This window comes from Heloderma suspectum, chromosome 3, assembly GCF_057233095.1.
Source record: "Heloderma suspectum isolate Gila_16-S chromosome 3, 16-S_ref, whole genome shotgun sequence".
In the NCBI taxonomy this organism is placed as follows: Eukaryota; Metazoa; Chordata; class Lepidosauria; order Squamata; family Helodermatidae; genus Heloderma; species Heloderma suspectum.
In genome coordinates, this window is record NC_139460.1 from 57,369,997 (window position 1) to 57,388,207 (window position 18,211).

The window sequence follows — 18,211 nt, forward strand, 5'->3', positions numbered from 1 at the left end:
ATGCAGAGATGACTCGGGCACTTGACACGATCGCACCCAACCACCCTCTCCCAGCCAGCTCCTTGGTATACACCCGAGGTGAGGGCAATGAAGTAAGAGGGGAGATGGCTAGGTGGAGGAAACTCGGGCCGAGTCTAACCAAACACAGATTAGAGCTCATTATGGAACCTACTCTGTGGCAGTGAGGGCAGCAAAGAGACAATTCTTTTCCACCAGCATTGCATCTTCTCAGTGTCGTCCAGCGGAGCTTTTCCGAGTGGTTCGCGGCCTGTTAGGTTCTGGGCCAGGGAGACAGACTTTGGAACCCTCGGTTGCACACTGTGACAAGTTTGCACGGCATTTGAAGATACAATCGCTCAGATTTGTCATGAATTGGACACCACGATTAATGCAGTTCCATTGGTAGAGGCGTTCAGAGCACCATCAGGTCCAGTTTTATTGGATGAGTTTCAGTTATTGAGGCCTGAGGATGTGGACAAGGTGCTTGGCCAAGTCCGATCGACCCTTGCCCTTCATAGCTTATTAAATCAAACAAGGAGGGGATGTCTGGCTGGGTCTAGGAGGTTGTAAATTCCTCCTTGAGAGAGGGAGTAGTGCTGCTGGCCTCTTTAAAAGAGGTGGTAATCAGGCCACTCCTGAAAAAGCCTAACCTGGACCCAGAGGATGTTAACAATGATAGGCCAGTGGCCAACATCCCTTTCTTGGGCAAGGTGCTTGAGAGGGTGGCTGCCAGAATGCTCCAGGCACTCTTGAATGAAACGGATTATCTAGATACATTTCAATCAGGATTCAGGTCTGGTTTTGGAACAGAAACTGCCTTGGTCGCCCTGTGGGATAACCTCTGCCAGGAGAGGGACAGGGGGAGTGCGACCCTGTTGATTCTCCTGGACCTCTCAGCAGCTTTCGATACCATCAGCCATGGTATCCTTCTGGATAGGTTGTCTGGGTTGGGAGTTGGAGGCACTGCACTGCAGTCGTTCTGCTCCTACTTGGATGGCCGATTCCAGAAGGTGGTGCTGGGGGATTATTGCTCTGTGCCACGGCAATTATGCCATGGAGTTCCACAGGGCTCTCTTTTATCTCCCATGCTTTTTAACATCTACATGACACCGCTGGGGGAGGTTATCCAGAGGTGTGGGCTGAGGGGCAATCAACATGTGGATGACACCCAGCTCTACCTCTCTTTCTCACCAAACCCAGGTGAGGCAGTGGCTGTTCTGAATTAGTGCCTGGGCACGGTAATGGACTGGATGAGGGCCAATAAACTGAAACTCAATCCAGACAAGATGGAGGTGCTGTTAGTGGGTGGTTCGTCTTCCCGGCTAGGTGATATTCAAACTGTTCTGGAGAGGCTTGCACTCTCCCTAACAGATCAGGTTCCTAGTTTGGGGGTGCTCTTGGACCCAGAACTGTTACTTGGGGCACAGGTGAACTCAGTGGCATGGAACACTTTTTATCAGCTTAGGCTGGTATACCAACTATGTCCTTATCTGGACAAAGATAGCCTAGCTACAGTTATCCCATGCTCTGTTAACTTCTTGTCTGTATTACTGCAATGTGTATGTATATGTGGGGCTGCCTTTGAAAACTGTCCGGAAATTTCAGCTGGTCCAAAATAGGACAGCAAGATTATTAACAGGAACTGGCCAACGAGCTCATATTAGGCCGGTACTTTTCCAGCTGCACTGGCTGCCAGTCCATTTCTGGGCCTGATTCAAAGTGCTGGTATTAACATTCAAAGCCCTTAACGGCTTGGGGCCAGGTTATCTGAAATATTGCCTCCTCCCATACGTGCCTGCCGGGACCTTAAGATCATCCTCAGCAGTCCTTCTCCATGAGCCAAAGGAAGTGAGGTGGGTGGCTACTAGGAAGAGGGCCTTTTCTGCTGTGGCACCCTGGCTGTGGAATGAGCTCCCTAGTGAGGTTCGCCAGGCACATACATTGTATTTCTTCCGGCGCCAGGTGAAAACCCTTTTTATTCTCCCAGGCATTTTAGTATTTTAGCTTTCTAGTCTTTTAGCTTTGCTGTTTCAAATCTGTATTTTAAATCTCTGCATTGCTGCTAGGTTTTATTCTGGTTGTATTGTTACATTGTGGTTTTAATGCTTTTATGTTTTTGTATTGTTTTACTGTGTACTTTTTGTTTTTAGAGCGCTTCGGCTATTGGGCGGAATAGAAATGAAACAAACAAACAAACAAACAAACTGCTATCTAAATTAATAAAACAGAATTCTGCAGCCTGATGTCTTTCTAGATGTTTTGGACCACACCTCCAGCATGACCAACAGACAGGGATAATGGGGATTGTATTCCCAAACATCTGGGGGGAACCCGGTTGGGGAAGGCTGTAATACAGCTTTCCACTTTCACAGTTGCCCCCCTCTGTAACCCTTCTGTGACCTGTACAGGCTCTTCTAAATGTGGCTTGCTACTCTGTCAGTGTTAGCTCTCCCTCTTTCTCTCCCTGTGACCTCTCTGTGAACTCTACACAGAATTCTAGGCAGTGTATCAAGTGCGAAGTCATTGTGAACTAGCAGCTTAATGAACAAATTTTCTCTTTGTTTTCATTCAGTCAAATTTCCAATGAGGGCACATTCATTTTGTTTTGCATTAATTTTTAAAACGAATGCATACCCTCGAAGGCACATTTCCTATGCTCTGATTTAAGGAAAGATTCAAGAAGTTGACCCCCAGAGACTACCTATTCCTCTTATTGACCTATGCAGAAAAGAGGAGAACGTGGCATCTGGTTTTTTGCATATTCCTCGTCTGGGATTCCGGGAGATGCAAACTGGGTAAATTCTGATAAAAAATTAACTGAACCTAATTTCTCATACATCCCTACACGGAACAGATAGATACAGGGAACCGGCAAGACCTTATTCATTACGAAACCTAGGACTAGTTCACACACATGCAATGATGCTACTGAATTCATTCCATGGAAACATCCTTGGACTTGAGTGAACCTGTGTGAGATAGGCCTGTGTGCACTAAAATTGCAGGCAGCTGTGTCTACACAGAATTGCAAAAAGTCTGAAATCTCAGGGGTTCCCAAAAGGGCTTCTTAGATTGTTGCCGTCCTGTGAATCTGTGTATTTGTGATTCTAGGAATTATTCTCTGCACAGTCATGACGATGTTCAAGCTGGAGTACACTCACATCAAGCAAATTCAGCAGTACTGCTCTATATGTGATCCTGGATTGGAAACCAGAATTTACTCCTCACTCCCTACTGATTGGTCATGGAAAGGAATTCCTGTAGGAAGGGGACAAGAGCTAGAATTTACTACCAGGCCTTGAACCAGGACTTTTTGGCTCTGCAACCACTGTTCAGAACGGATTACAGCAGGCTTCCCCAAACTGGCACTGTCCAGATGTTTTGGACTATAGCTCCCATCAGCCTCAGTCAGCATGGCAAATGATCAGGGAAGATCAGATTTGTAGTCCAAAACATATGGAGGGCACCTGGTTGAAGGCTAGATTACCAGCCACAATACAGAGTCTGCACCTGAACAGTGCCCTCCACAGGTTGGGCAGAAGACCATGAAACCCACATCTAAAAGGGCACTCCCCTTGTTTGTGGTCCCTGGGCTGCCTTTAGCACAATTGTTTGACGTATCCCTTTTAAGTGGCAAGATATAACAACTAGACTGGGCTAACAGGAGTACATAGTCATAGGTGGGTTTATTTGCAGATAGTCACCTCCCCCCCGACCAACTGCTGCTCCATGAATCACACTTCTCCTTGTATCTTTCCCCCCATTGTTTTTGTTCTGATCTTTACAGGTGCAACCTTCAAACACTCATAGATGAATTTGCTGAGAAGGTTAAATGCCATTTTAAACCATTATAGATTGCTATATTAGTTAACTGCTGGATCTTTCTATGGAGTTTTGAATTGCATTCCATGGCAAATGAAGGTACTCAGTATCTAGAATGGTATAAAAATGTTTTTAAAGTTCTGCTTGCTTAATATGTATTTTCCCCCTCATTCTTATTGTTTTTTCTCCTCCAACTGGATATGACCTTTTTCATGTATGAATTATTGTGTTATGGTCTGTTATAGTTCTTTCATAGTCTTCTCTCTCTCTCTTTTTCTCTCTGTCTACACACACACACACACACACACAGGGGCGGGGAGAGAGACTGCCAGAGGCAAAAGGAGGTTATAAGTTCTTTCTTTTTTCTTTTTAATAAGTCACTTATATTACAAAACTGAAGCGAGTACCAAAGTCATTTTGAAGCAATATTTAACCATCACTCCAAAGCTATCAAAGTGAGAAAATCAGTTAAGGCTGATCCTCTAACGTGAATTCACAGGGAAAGAAAATAAACACCAGATGCTTGGGGGGGTGGACGTGGATATATAGAATTAAAATTATACACACTATTATACAACAACTACTGCTGTGTTGATCCCAGAAGATGTAGTATTGACTTGCTCAAATGGAAATGAACAAACAGCAAAAATTTTAATGAAATACATCATTAAGGATGGGAGTCCCAAAACATTTACAAGGGCAAAGCCCCATCTGAAAAGAACCAGAAGTTACTGAAATTATCAAAGCATTGGAGGCACTGTCCCTATCTTCAAGCACCAGCAGGGGGTGGGGAAGTGTGTCAACACAAGCCAGGGGCTGATGGCTGTTTACTATATTGCTTACTGGACCTGACTCAGTTTTCCAAGCAGGTGAGGTAAGAAAGGCCCACAGTGGTGGATAAGGAGTGGGTTGCTTGGTCTGAGGTTGTGACTGGCTGGAGTATGCTTGCTCCTCCCCATCCAAAAGAGAAGCCTGTGCCTTGTATTGACAATCACCGTTTTATTTATTACATTTATAGTCCATCTTTTTGCCTCTTGCAAGGAACCCAAAGCAGCTTACATGATTGTCCTCCTCTCCATTTTATCCTCACGACAACCCTGTGAGGTAGGTTAGGCTGAGACTCAGTGATTGTCCCAAAGTCACCCAGTAAGCTTCATGGCTGAGTGGGGACTAAAACCCAGATTTCCTGAGTCCCCCTTCAAAACTCTAAGCACTACACTGGCATTCTACATGCAGCAGTGACATAAGGGAAACAATCCTCTAAGGAAGGTTAATGACTTCCCAAATGGTCTGGACAATAATTAGGGGGTTCATATATTTTGGAGGCCTTGATAGTCGCCCATTATTTGTGGTTGCTCCTGACCTCACTCTCCTCCACAACGGTGGAAGAAGTCTTTTAAGTTGTCCTAGATTTCTCCCAAGTTCTCTGTTACATGTATAGAACTCAAGAGAAGGGAAGGGTCAGTCTCCCACTTCATACCGGGCTCTGGAGCATAGTTTATTAAATATATATATTGCTTCACACAACCAAAAGGAGTCCTGAGGTGACTTACAAGAAAGGAGTAAGTACAAATAATACAGTACATAATAACATATGCATTAAAACCATATAAATGTACTAAAATATATTCATCAGAAAGATAATCTAAAACCATCCCCCATCAGAATAACCACCAAGGCTGAGTGCTTAAAATGCCTGGGAGAAACATCTTCGCCGGGTGCTGAAAAGATGACAGAGCTGGTGCCAGGTAAACTTCCCTGGGGGGAACATTCCATAACTGGAGGGCCGGGGTGGGGGGCACTACCACAGAAAAGCCCTGTTCTGTCATTGCCACCCTCCAAATATCTGTCAGAGAGATCACAGAAAGGCCTCAGATATTTATCTCGGTGTCCTGTGCAGGTTCTATGGGGAAAGATGGTCCTTGAGGTTCTGGGAGACCCTTGTGGAAGTAGTGAGACTCTCTGTCTCTGAATGCTTCTGAGTACCTTAAAGCTGACAACAAAGAGAGACTAAAGGATCCTTTCTCCTAAGTCCTCTTCACATACCAGCACCCTTGGTGTGTTACTACTATGTTTTTAATTATTATTTTATTTTGTTCTTATTTCATTATACTGTATTTTTTAATGTGAACCACTTAGGGATTTTAGTATAGTAAGTAGTATAAAAGTATTATAAATAAATAAAGCACAGAGAACTCAGGAAGGGGAGAAGTTTCTCATTTGGTGATGGGCAACTAGGAACAGACAGACACCAGAAAGAAATGTGTGGTCAACTGGCAACTATTTTTATTTATTATTACATGGATATCCCAATTTTCTTCTTACAAGGAACCAAGGCAGCTTACACGATCCTCCTCTCTCCATTTTATCCTCACAACAACCAGTGTGCTAAGTTAGACTGAGAGACAGTGACTGGCCAGTGAGCTTTGGGGCTGAGTAGGGACTAGAACACAGATCTCCTGAGTCCCAGTCCAACACTCTGACCACTACACTTGTGGATCCTTGCCAGAGCCAGCCAAAGACATTTTGCTGCCTGAGGCAAAACAGGAAATGCACCCCCCTCCCACATACAAGTACATTAAGGTGCATATAATACCCAAGGCCAACCAAGTTATTAAGGCACCTGAGGCAGAAAATTGAACAAACACCTTATCCCCTCCCTGGCAGTAAAAAAATAATAATATAGGACACAATCCTGTGCATGCTTAGACAGAGAAAAAGCCTACAACCATGCTGGCTGGGGAATGCTGGGAGTTGTAGGCCTTTTCTCTGTCTAAACATGCATAGGATTGTGCCCTTAAATAACTAACAATTTACTTCCCTTTCATGACACCCAGAATCAGCTGCCTGAGGTGCCTGTCTAGGCTGGCCCTAACCCCTGCCATAGACTATACCTACTTCATTCTCATCTGTGTGTCAAGTTATTTAAGATAGTCTTTAGATGCTCCTCAGCTCTCAGGACAGCATACCAGAATAAAACTGTCAGCCAATAAAAATAAAATATGTCAAAACAGTGCAGATACCATTCCAGCATAATATAAGACTCAACAAACTAACATTTCTGGGCAAATAAAGGTTTTTACCTGGCACTAAAAACCCTGGGTCAACTTAAAAAAACAAACATTTTCACTTGGCACAGAAACGAAAGCAGGGATGACACCAAACATTTTCAGGGAGGGAATTGCAAAGGAGAGGTGCCACAATAGGTAAAGCCCTGTCTCTGTTCACTAACTGCTAGTGTGGTGATGGAACTAGGGCCTCATCTTAAGGCACAATGATTATCTGGAATGTGTAGACTGGCTCTTCCAATAATAGTTTACCAAAGAGAAAGGGAATAAAGCAACTGTGGCAGCTAAGAATCTAGACCATAATCAATACCTCTGAAACCCATTTCATCTGAATTGGCTTTAAAAATCCACACCTGTGTGTCAATAGGGTGAGTCCATTCAGTCTTAACAGGAGTTACTGGCTGGGAAGGAAAAGCCCCAATATAGGAAAGCAGTGGCTGTGGGGTAATTCCAATTTATAGCTACCCCATCGCCTCATTCGCCTGTAACTTAGGTTACAGTCTGAAATCACTAGGAATCTCCCTAGCACTTCACACCACAGACTCCTCTCCTACCTCTTAACACTCCACCTTTTGCCCTTCAAGCACAGCATGTTCCAAACAGGCAGGAAGAAATGATGTTGTTTGGCCTTAAGCAGCTCCTGTTAGGAGGCATTTTTTTCTTTGACTACCTACAGCTCCTTTATGTTTTGTACCCCAGTTCAAGTCAGAATTTTGACAAAATTGCCTGGAGTTGCAGAATCTGGCATGTTTAAGATAGAGCCCTACAGCATTAGATACCCCAGCTGGGAAGCTCACAAGCAGGGCACAAAAGCAACATCCCTCTCCTGTAGTGTTCTAAGCATCTGATACTGTTTATTGTGATATACTACCTTTGCTTCAAGTTCTGTTTAGGGTTCATGGCTAGTAGTCATTGATAGACATATCACCAGTAGTGTGGTGGTAAATTTTGAAGTGCAGGTGCTCATCATGATGGTCTGCATAGCCATGTCCCCAAGGAAAGTTTAAAAAATGCAGGGAGCTGTGGTGTTCCACATCTATCACCGTATGTGTATAGAACTCCATTTCCCTCCAGCTACTGTGAGGATTGCAGCAAAGCTCAGAGAGAACAGCGAAGTCTGAGGGGGATGGCAGATGATGCCATGGTCCCCGCTAATCAAAAGGTCCCTGTGCTTTGACCCTGAGAGCGCTAGCTCCACTACAACACTACCTATCCTCATGCCAGTTTTTAAGGCTGCAGTCTAAAGCACACCTGCTAAGAATATAACTGAGTCAACAGGAATCAAATAAACATGTTAGAAACTGAACTAGAAATGAGGTAGAAGCAATGCTTTGACACATACTTGCACTTCTAAAAAGCAAGTGTGCCAGGTTGTTGCACAGATAAGACTACTAAACTATGCAGGCAGTGTCACATTACAAGCAATGGTCCCAGTCCTGAAAACACACTTATTGGGCATCTTCCTTTCCCTCTCTGGTAATCTTGTTGTCGTTCAGTCGTGTCCGACTCTTCGTGACCCCATGGACCATAGCACGCCAGGCCTTCCTGTCCTGCGCTCTCTCCCGGAGCGTGCTCAAGTTCATATTCATTGCATCCGTGATGCTATCTAGCCATCTCATCCTCTGCCGTCCCCTTCTCCTTTTGCCTTCAGTCTTTCCCAGCATCAGGGTCTTTTCCAGGGAGTTTTCTCTTCGCATTAGGTGGCCAAAATATTGGAGCTTCAGCTTCATTATCTGTCCTTCCAATGAGCAGTCAGGGTTGATTTCCTTTAGGATGGACTGATTTGACCTCCTTGCAGTCCAGGGGACTCGTAAGAGTCTTCTCCAGCACCACAGTTCGAAAGCACTCTGGTAATCTACCGGGCAAGTATTTCCAATATGTTCTAAAACTTTTGGGGGATTAAGGTCTCAACAGGCACAGTGAACTATATCTTTATTGTGCTCAAACAGTTAAACATCACATATAAAATCCCAGTTGCACTAAAATAGTTATGCAATTCAAAATGGGATGGTAATTCTTTAACATGGAATTCACAATTTATGGCAATTAAGCTGAGTGTGTTTCCTCAATTAGGAACTTGGTCCTTATTTATTGCAGTGTAATGAAACCATACATTAAAAGGTACCGTTAAGAGACTCTTTAACGCTAAGGATTTGTCTTCAGTCTTCTCTGCATCCACATCCAAAGTAAGAGCATTAACAGTTGTGTTACATTGGTAGTTTTCTCCAAACGGTCAGAATAAGAGCCTGAACTATTTATTTGGAGTCAAACAGACCTCCTGGATGGAGTCAGTGTTACAGAATTGGGCTCTCATAATACCTGCTAGCATCTCAGTCCCACCCGCAAGACTTGTTCATAAACATCCTTCCATCGTGCCTTCATCTTCAAACCCATTATTTGCTAAAGAGATCTGATTGGCTAAGAGGATTAGGAACATGATATGCTGGCTTTTCACTGATGCCAGTTCTAATCTCTTTCCACAGTTGCAACAGCGAATGAAGCTTGCTTCCATCCTACATCTTTAATAGGCAGTACAAAATGAGTTTTGTTGCAATCTTATTGGTAGAGGGCAAATGACCACATCATTAAAAAAAAAAAAAAGTCCACCGGAAGGGGCACAGGTAAGCGAGGGAAAGAACTACTTTTTTCCCTTTGCAGGTGAAGGATGCAATACAGACCGGGAAGTGTGCGCACCATCGCTACTACCTCCGTTAATCTCTATGCTGCCTGACCTCCCCCTGCCCTTCCTTCATCTTGAGTAGATACGGAACATGCAACTGCTGCAGTTGTCAAGCCAGTATCTTTCACTAGCAATTACATGTGCACATAAACAAGTATTTAATGATCCAGTAATTGGTTGCCTCATCTAACTTTATCAGATTGAGTGTATTCTTTGCCCTTTCCTTCCAGGGTGTTTGTCCTTTTCCAGCCACGACCGAAAACACTGTAATTCCACACTATTTTTCTTTCTTTCTTTCTTTCTTGTCAACTTCTACTAGCAACAATTTCCAAGGAGGACGGAGGAGAAAAATAAATCCTACTGGGGTTAACGGTTGCCTGCTGCATTAACCACTCTTGACCTCAGCTCAGGTGATTATTTGACGCCGTGTCACGACTAGATCATCATGATGAAGAGGAGTGTTCGTTTGTTTGGCTTTTGTTTGTTGGTTGCTGATAATTGGTATAACCCCCCTATCTTCTTTCTCCCTCTTGCCGTGCTTGCAGTACCCTGCACGTGCCTCTTTTAGCTTGCCGGAGGAGAACACGAGGATCCCTGAAAGTCCTAGCGTGAAAGGAGAAAGAGCGGGGCTAGCAAAGGTGTCTGGCAGCAAGCCAAGCCTTACTTTCCACCAGGCAGGAGCGGCTTCATAACACCCGGAGTAAATTAAGACAGAAGGGCAGGGAGAAGTAAAGGGAGAGCGGGAGGGAAGGAAGACGGAGAAGAGAAATCATAGAGAGGAAAGAGATCACACTAAGAAACAAAGAGACGGAGGAAGAGAAACCCACCAAAGGACTCGCACACGAAATTAAAAGTGCAAGAAAGACAGAGAAAAGGAGAATGAGCAGCACTGATTCTTTCCTCCTAACCCTCCTCCGGGCTGTCGCAAGTGGGGAAGGGGAGGGGGAGGAGCGGAACGTACCAATAACGCTCAGAAACGGGGGAAGACGTTGCGACTTACCTCCCTCCCTCTCCCTCTCTGCGAGATGTCCAGCTTTTCAGGGGGGATCACGTCACCCAGGCCAGGGACAGTCCTTTGGGGAAGGCCCTTCCGGGAGGGGGGAGCTTCGGGCGGTGCCCTAGCATGCGTGTGCATGTGGGGAGACCGCCTCGGCTCCCCTTCTCGCAGGCGGGATGGTGTGTCCCGTTCCTTTGGAGGGAGGGGCGGCGGGCGCGGCGCCTCCCCGCGCTGTGACACACGGACCCGGCGCTGGGAAGAGAAGGAGGAGGTCGCGGAGGGAGCGCTCGGAGTCGTAGCGGCGGCTGGGAGCGGAGCCCAGCCTCCAGCATGGCCGGGTCCGCTGAGGCGGCCGCTCCGCCACCCGCTCCTCCCGGCCGCCACTTCCCCTCGCCTGTCGCGCCGACCTGGCGGTGCTGCCGCCGCCGCCGCCCGACTCTGCCCGCCCTGCCGGGCTTGCTGTCGCTGGGCTTGCTCCTCTCCCGCGTCTGCTGCGGTGAGTCGCGGGGAAACTTTCCTTTTCCTTTTGGGAAGGGGGCGGCGGCGGCGGCTCTCCGGGCCAAACCAGTTTCCTCCCTGTCCGAGGGAACGCGGGGCGCGCGGGGGCCGCCGCTGAGGGAGGGAGCGAAGGAGCAGCGGCGGGCGGGACTTCGGAGGAAACTTTTCCGCGGCCGCTCGGCGGGAGAAGTTCGTGTCTGCAGAGGGGGCGGCGGTGGGCCCGCCGAAGGCGACAGTCCCGGGCGGCCGAGACCGGGGAGAGAAGAAAACGCCTCCCTCCTCCCCTCACCAGCGGCCGAAATGAAAGGGCGAGGGGGGCGAGGGGAGAGGGGGGGAGGGCCGCCCCGACCACCCCCCTCGTTATTTTTTTTGGGGGGGACACGGTGAAGGGTTCATCTTATCTTGCGCGAGCCTCTTGCCCTCTCGCACGCCCGACGACGCTGAGGTGAGGGGCTGGGGGCGGCGGCGCGGCGTCTGCAGCGGGCGGGCCGGCCGGCCGGCTGGCTGCGGCATTCTGGAGGGGGCTTCTGGCGAGGGGGTCGAATAGTTGGAGGGCGGGGGAGGCGGGTTGTGGGGCTGGGAGGCGCCGAGGGGAAGGGGTGTGTACGAGGTACGTGGGAAGGATCACTTGCGTGTGTTGCATTTCTCTCCGCGTCGGTCCGCCGCGCTTCGTCCCCTAAACTTCGTTATTAGAGGCGAGCAGCGGAAAGGCAAATACGAATAAGCAGGCTGCAGCAGTTTCGAGACCGTTACGCTAATGGCAGCTTCTCGCTAATCTTTTAGCAGTGTTGTTTTATTCTTTATTAGCCTCGGTATCACTAGAGTGGCGTGATAAGTGTTTCCCGTAGGTAGCCTCTCTCCGGGCTGAGGGTAGCGCGGGTCTCGAGGCACGCAGCCCTTTCTCGGGGCTGCCGCCTGTGTCTCCGTCGTGCATCTCTCCAGGAAGCGCTGCTCCGCCCGGCGTGCAGGGCGGGAGGCGGCGGGGTGTGTGCGCGTGTGTGTATCCCGCCGCCGCCGCCTTGTTGTGGTTTGTTGTCGGCGCTGTTGCTGGGAGTTGGGGAGCTGTTGGGATTCCACTTGTCACTTGGAGCCGCCGCCGAGACCGTTACGTCCAGCATTCTGGGAGGCTGTGATGGGCAGGGCAGGGCTGGCTGGAGGCTGCGTTTGCTGTCTCCGCTCTGTCTAGGTTGATGACGGGGCAGCCGTGATTTGTGGGGAGGACAGGCGGATGTCATTATGTAGCTGGCCGCCGCCCTTTTAAATGCACTACATCCCAGTCTCCTCAACCCTTTTCGGGGTTGGGAGGGGGAGAAGCCCCCGACTCCAAAAACAACTGGTTAGAATGGGCAAATGGCCAGTTTGATGTTGAGCAGCAGGTGCTGAAGGAAATGCTAATAATATGTGTGTGTGGCAATCTTGGAGCTGTTCTTTTCAGAGTCTGCTCGGTCTTGCCGATTAGTTGCACCTTTATTTCTTTTCTGTTTTTTCTCCCTTCCTCTATAAACCTAAGAATCATGTCTTGTAAATTCAGGCAAGTGGATTTACGTAGAAAGGGAATTATTGCTACATTAATTAATACCAAGGAAATCCGAGGAATAAACAGAAGTGTTGTAATTCTGCCTTGGGTAGACTTAGGCTGGGTTTGTGTAAAGAGTGGTTGCTGGAAATAGCACCTTGGGATTGTTGACTTCTGCATATGAGTTTAGTACTTTTTGCCTCATCTGTCCCTATACAAGCTTACTCATGAGTAAGCATTCAGTGAACTTGCACTTATTTAATCCATTTCATAACTGCCTTTCAAGACCATAGTCTTGAGGTGGCTTACAGCATAAAAACAATACAAACATACAAATAAAATTGTATATAATATAAACAGTTCTAATTAAAAGCTGTTTCAGTAAACACAATGTTAAAATATCCTTCAGCAGTGATTAACATCCATGTTTTCAGTTAAAGGCCAGGGGGAACAGATGAGTTTACTCCCAAGTATGCCTGCATATATGTCCTGTGTAGACGCTTCCCTTCCCTTTTGCCCTGTTTGTAGTGCCCTGGAGTTGGGGTATGAAGGGGAGATAAGAAATCCCTGCTTATAAGGTGTTATGTAGGGACGTAGGGGTGGTGTGTGAGAGTAGGTTTAAAAGAGACAGAAAACTACTTGCAGTGGGAGTTAGGTGGCAGCATTATGATTCTAGTTGAAGAGGTGAGAAGAGTGGATGTACTTCTTCCACAGCTTCTTCCTTAAAGAGTAATGATAGTGATTTGTGATCTGGAGGAGCAGATTAAGGCAGATTTTTGAAGGGAAATGTTAATAAGCCATCCTCAGCATGATAGAAAGCCAACGCGTGGTCAGAGAACAGTGGATCAACTTCTGCATCTCCTTGCTGCTCTTGAATTTTTCAAGGGTTAGATTTTTCTGGTTAAAATGATCATATTGAACAAGTTCTATAGATCATGACCTAGTAGTAGTGGAAAAACCGCTGAACCAGAGAAAGGATGAAGTTATGATACAACTTCCGAAGCATTGTCATTGTCTATGCACAAACTTGTAATTGGTTTGTAAGTCTTGAAAAGCTTTTCTTGGATCTAGTATAGATCACTTCCTTGAACTGGCAGGGAATGAGGTTTTGATTCTGTTGATGTTTGATGGTACACAGCAGTATTTTTGCGCGTCCTATTCTGAGACGGAGATAGCTGGAGAAACAGTTTTATCGTGGCATGTTGTATTGTGTCCAAACAGTTCATAGCACCTGGATGAGACCGAGTAACATCTGGCCTTCAGACTGAGGAGAAGGCCCTTTTTTGTGTGGAGTTATCTGAGGAAGAAATGTACAGTCTACGATCTTGGAAGCATCCAGGATCATATTCAGTGTATTTTGTATGATATTGCATACCCCAGATGCTAACATACATGTTGCCACACATCTTCATTCACACAAGCATGTAAATGGCGGGACTAAGGCCAGTGTGAGTCTAAGGGGGGCTTTAAGCAGAATTGTAATGCACACACAGCAAATTCATGCACTATGCTGTTAAAAATGCACTACTTTTAAAATGGGAAATTGAACAAGCATTTGAGCTAGAGTTCAAAAGCACAGGCTTTAGCTTTATGGATTTTTTCCCTCAAAACTCACACATGTAGATTAGTTGCAGAAGAGAAAAATGGCTTGGTTAGTATATCCACCCCTTGGCACATCAACCAGTATAGTAGCTTTAGTAGGCTCACTGGGAAAATTTGTGTTCATCAAATAATGAGGGGAAAGTGGAAATTAGCACTTGCCAAATAAGGAAGAGAAGGTGGTGCTATGAAAATGGCAGAGCAGGGGATTGGAAGAATATGTGACCAAGGCAGCTTGGGTACTAGTGGCAATGCTGACTATGGGGGCAGAAATTGATAGATTTAGAAGGAATAGAAAAGAAATACAGCAGGAGTGGCTATAATTACCTGACTTCAGAGGAAGGGGAACCCAAGTGTCTTCATCTTCTGGTTGGTGCCAAAAGTTAGAAAAATGCTGTGGCTATAGACTAACCTTGGGTTTCTCAACTTTTAGTTACAAATTCAAAAACGGAGCAAAAGCCACAAGCTGTTTGACTTTGTTGAGAACAGGTTGTATCATATATTGCCCACAGATGTTCAAAAGCAAGGCTTCTGGATGGGTGATGATGGGGACGTCAAACAGAGCCTTAACCATTATAGGGATCTGGAGCTACCACAATTTTGGTTTTTAAAAAGAGATTCTTCACCACCTCCCTTAGACTCAAAGCTGACAACTCACACGGAGGTTACAGAGTCCTTGCATGGCCTTGCAGGTCAAACTGCATACCTGCACATACAGAAATTGGCTTTGGGACTAAATGGCCAACTCACCAGGGCTGGAAAAGCTTTCTTACTTGGTATACAAGGTAACAGATCTCTCTGGTCAACCACAGCAATAAGGTGGTTTAATTGAAAAATGCAAGAGAAGACTCTTGTCCTAGAAATATGGGATCAGAGTAGAATTGATAATTGTCCTAGGAAAGGGTCACAAGGAACCAGTTAGGGCCAGTTATTCTCAGAGCTGAGACACCCCAGCTGGAGGGATGTGCAAGCAAAAAGAATGAAGTCAACTGCCCAAACTCCAAGGCAATTTCAGGATTTAGAACAAAAAATAGAAAGAACTTGATGGCTCAGAGGCTGGACCCAGGATGGGTGAAAACAAAGGGAACAATAGTTTGATTTTGGGGGATTAAAAACGTAAGGCAGGTTCCTTGTTGCTTTATTAATTTACATCTAGCTAACTATACAAAGTAGCATAGGACAGTATTCAGAACAAAGAATGTCATCAAGGGTGCTCAAGGAGTGCTTGACCTTGCTGACCTGTCTGGAAGATGGGGATGCTTCAGGATTAGGCTGTTTTTTCCCAACAAAGCTTTTGATTGGCCAATTCAAAGGTATCTTTGTGGGCGAAGTATCTTCAGATAATTCTTCATTGTTGTCTTTGGTTTCACGCACAGCCTTTAGTTTTGAGCATGTGCACATGTCCATTCATGTACACACCTTGTGCTTCTGTGCTTTCTGCTGTGTAAAGATTTGGAACTGTACCCCTTGCAGAGAAAAGCTTCTGTTAACTGCTGTAACTGTAGGCATTTCTGCATCGAGACTCAGGGTGCAAGTAATAAACATAATCAATCTTTGTAATGACATAAGCCAAAACTGCTAATGGGTCAGGACTTCTACAGAGTTTGTCACTTGTTAAGGGGAAAGGCTTGGATTCATGAGGGCTACTGGAGCATTGTGCCAGTGCTGTGAACCAGCACGTTTTTGGTTTATATCTGGCTGTTGCTATAAACTCAGGAGGTGGCCATAGGCAAACCACTCCCAATGTTTCGCCCATCTGGATTATGGATATAATAAAACTGGCCTACTTTGCAACAATCCTGTGTTACTGAGAATAATGTATGCAAAACATTCTGAGTACTCTAATGTGGTATATAAATGTTAAATTATTTGCTCTAATTTTGTATTAAGTTCCTTGAAAGACACTACTGAGTCTGTTGAAGACAGTAACTTTACAACAGTACTGATGGTCGTTGTTTTGAACTAAATATGAAAGATGAGACATTTAACTATGAAGAATTGGGGAGAGCCAAATTCACATTTCTGAGGTCTCTTAGTTCAGTGGTGGGGAACCTTGGGGCCAAATCCAATTCTCTGGGGTTCCCCAGATGGCCAAGCCCCCTTCACCTGGTCCTACCCCCTTTCTCGAGTCACTGATAGTTTGGTAATTCCCAGCTTTTGTGCAGTTTCTGTCTCTCCCCCACCTGCCCCCGCCCCCATTCTGAAAGGTTGAAATGCCTCTCTTAAGCTTAGTTACTGGCAGTAACAGCCAGTATATTATGCTAAAATATGCTGGCATTTTTGGTATTTCGGTTCCACCCCTTTCGCCTTTGGTCCCACCCATCATTGCAATGAGACCCTCCCCAGAGCTTCTCCCAAATTGAATTTGTCCCTTGGGCTGAAAGAGGTTCCCCATTCCTGCCTTGGTGGAATACAACATTAAGGATTATTCTTGACAAGTATAAGTCAGTGCAAATTCTGTTCAGACTAGGATATGCAGATTAAATGAAGTAAACTCCTATCTAATTCTTGTGCTAGGTGTCAGACTTGTTGGAATATTGTAGTCAAACAGTGAGAGGGTAGCTGTTCTTCAACAACATGTTGTCTTTTCCTTCATAACGGTTGCAACATCTTCCCAGATCAACATCTTGCAACATCTTCCCAGATCAAGAATCTTTTAATGATGTGTGTGAAAGTGGAGCTAGTTCCATTTCTACATTTATTTATTTGAATTGTACTCTACCTTTCTGTCAAAAATGGCACTCAAGGTGGCTTCAGATGTTTCTCAGACAATGTTCTCCAGTTATGAAATAGCTTTATTAGTTCCTGGTTTTCTTGGATGATACTAATTATCTAGGTGCCAGTCAGTCATGTTTTTGTCCTAATTTTGGGACAGAAGCTGTCTTGATCACCCTAGTGGGCAACTTGCACTGGGAGGTAGAGAAGAGGAATTTGATTTTCTTGAACTTCTCAGCAGCATTTGGTACCATTTACTATGACATTCTTCTAGGCAACCTCATGGGATTGGTATAGGGGATATTTTAGATGGTTTCACTCACTATTTATTAATTTTATTTTGATCCCATCTGTCTGCCAAAAAAAGGCACTTCAAGTGGACCCAGAAAGTGGGCCAGACCCATGACCTTCGACCTATGTTGTATGCAGGGCTCCATCTTGTTCACTGTCTACATGAAACTGCTGGGTGAAATCATCTGGAGAGTTTTGGCTGAGAAGTCATCAGTGTGCCTGAAGACATGGAGCTTTCTCTCCATCAAATCCTGTGGAAGCAATGGAAACCTTAAACCATTGTTAGTTGGCTGTGAGGGAATGGATGGAATAAACTTAAATCTGTGTAAGAGGGAACCACTGTTGGATGGGAGATCATTTCAGTTTAGATTTAGGTGATACAACTTGTTCTTCACAGAGTTGCAGTCACCCTGAAGGATCAGGTTCATAACTTGGAAGTGCTCCTTGATCCAACATTACTTCTGAAAGCTCAGATGGCATCAGCGCTTAGCAAAGTCTTGTTCCAGCTGAAGCTGGAACATTACCTGTGACCCTTACTGGCAAAATCAAACCATATGACAGTCAGTCATGCCCTAGTAACCTACAGATTACTACTGTAATATGAAGTAGAAGGAGCCGCTCTAGTTGGAATTTTCAGGTAGTACAAAATGTTATTCCCAGGTTCAGGTTCCATGATCAAACAGGATTGGAGTAGTATTGCCTGATCTGTACTGGTGCCTTTGTTTCGGGGCTTAACTTAAGGTGCTGATTTTTATTTTTCAAGGTATAAATGACTTTGGACCTGAGTATCTTAAAGAACACCTTCTGCATGTCCCCCCTCAACATCAGATGCCTTTCTCTAGATGCTAGTTGCCAAATAAAGTCTGGTAGACATCCACTAGGAGCAGGCTCCTGTTGGCAGTAGCATCAACCTTGTGTAGTGTCATGATGGTATAGTCTTGCTTCTAGAACTTCGATCTGTCAGAAAGCTTTTGGGTAATGATGTTGTGTTATGTGATTTATTGTTATCAGATGTTGCTATGGGA

General features: G+C 45.6%; 1 protein-coding gene across 2 annotated transcripts in view; it reads left to right on the plus strand.

The window, feature by feature from the left end:
- The first annotated feature begins 10,809 nt into the window (after positions 1-10,809).
- NECTIN3 (nectin cell adhesion molecule 3) overlaps positions 10,810-18,211 on the plus strand; it is a 91,017-nt gene continuing 83,615 nt past the window's right edge. For both annotated transcript variants that reach the window (XM_084843357.1, XM_084843356.1), the window contains exon 1: positions 10,810-11,063. In XM_084843357.1, the coding sequence (XP_084699483.1) occupies positions 10,898-11,063 (166 nt within the window). In that variant the 5' untranslated portion in view covers positions 10,810-10,897. The remainder of the gene's footprint in view (positions 11,064-18,211) is intronic.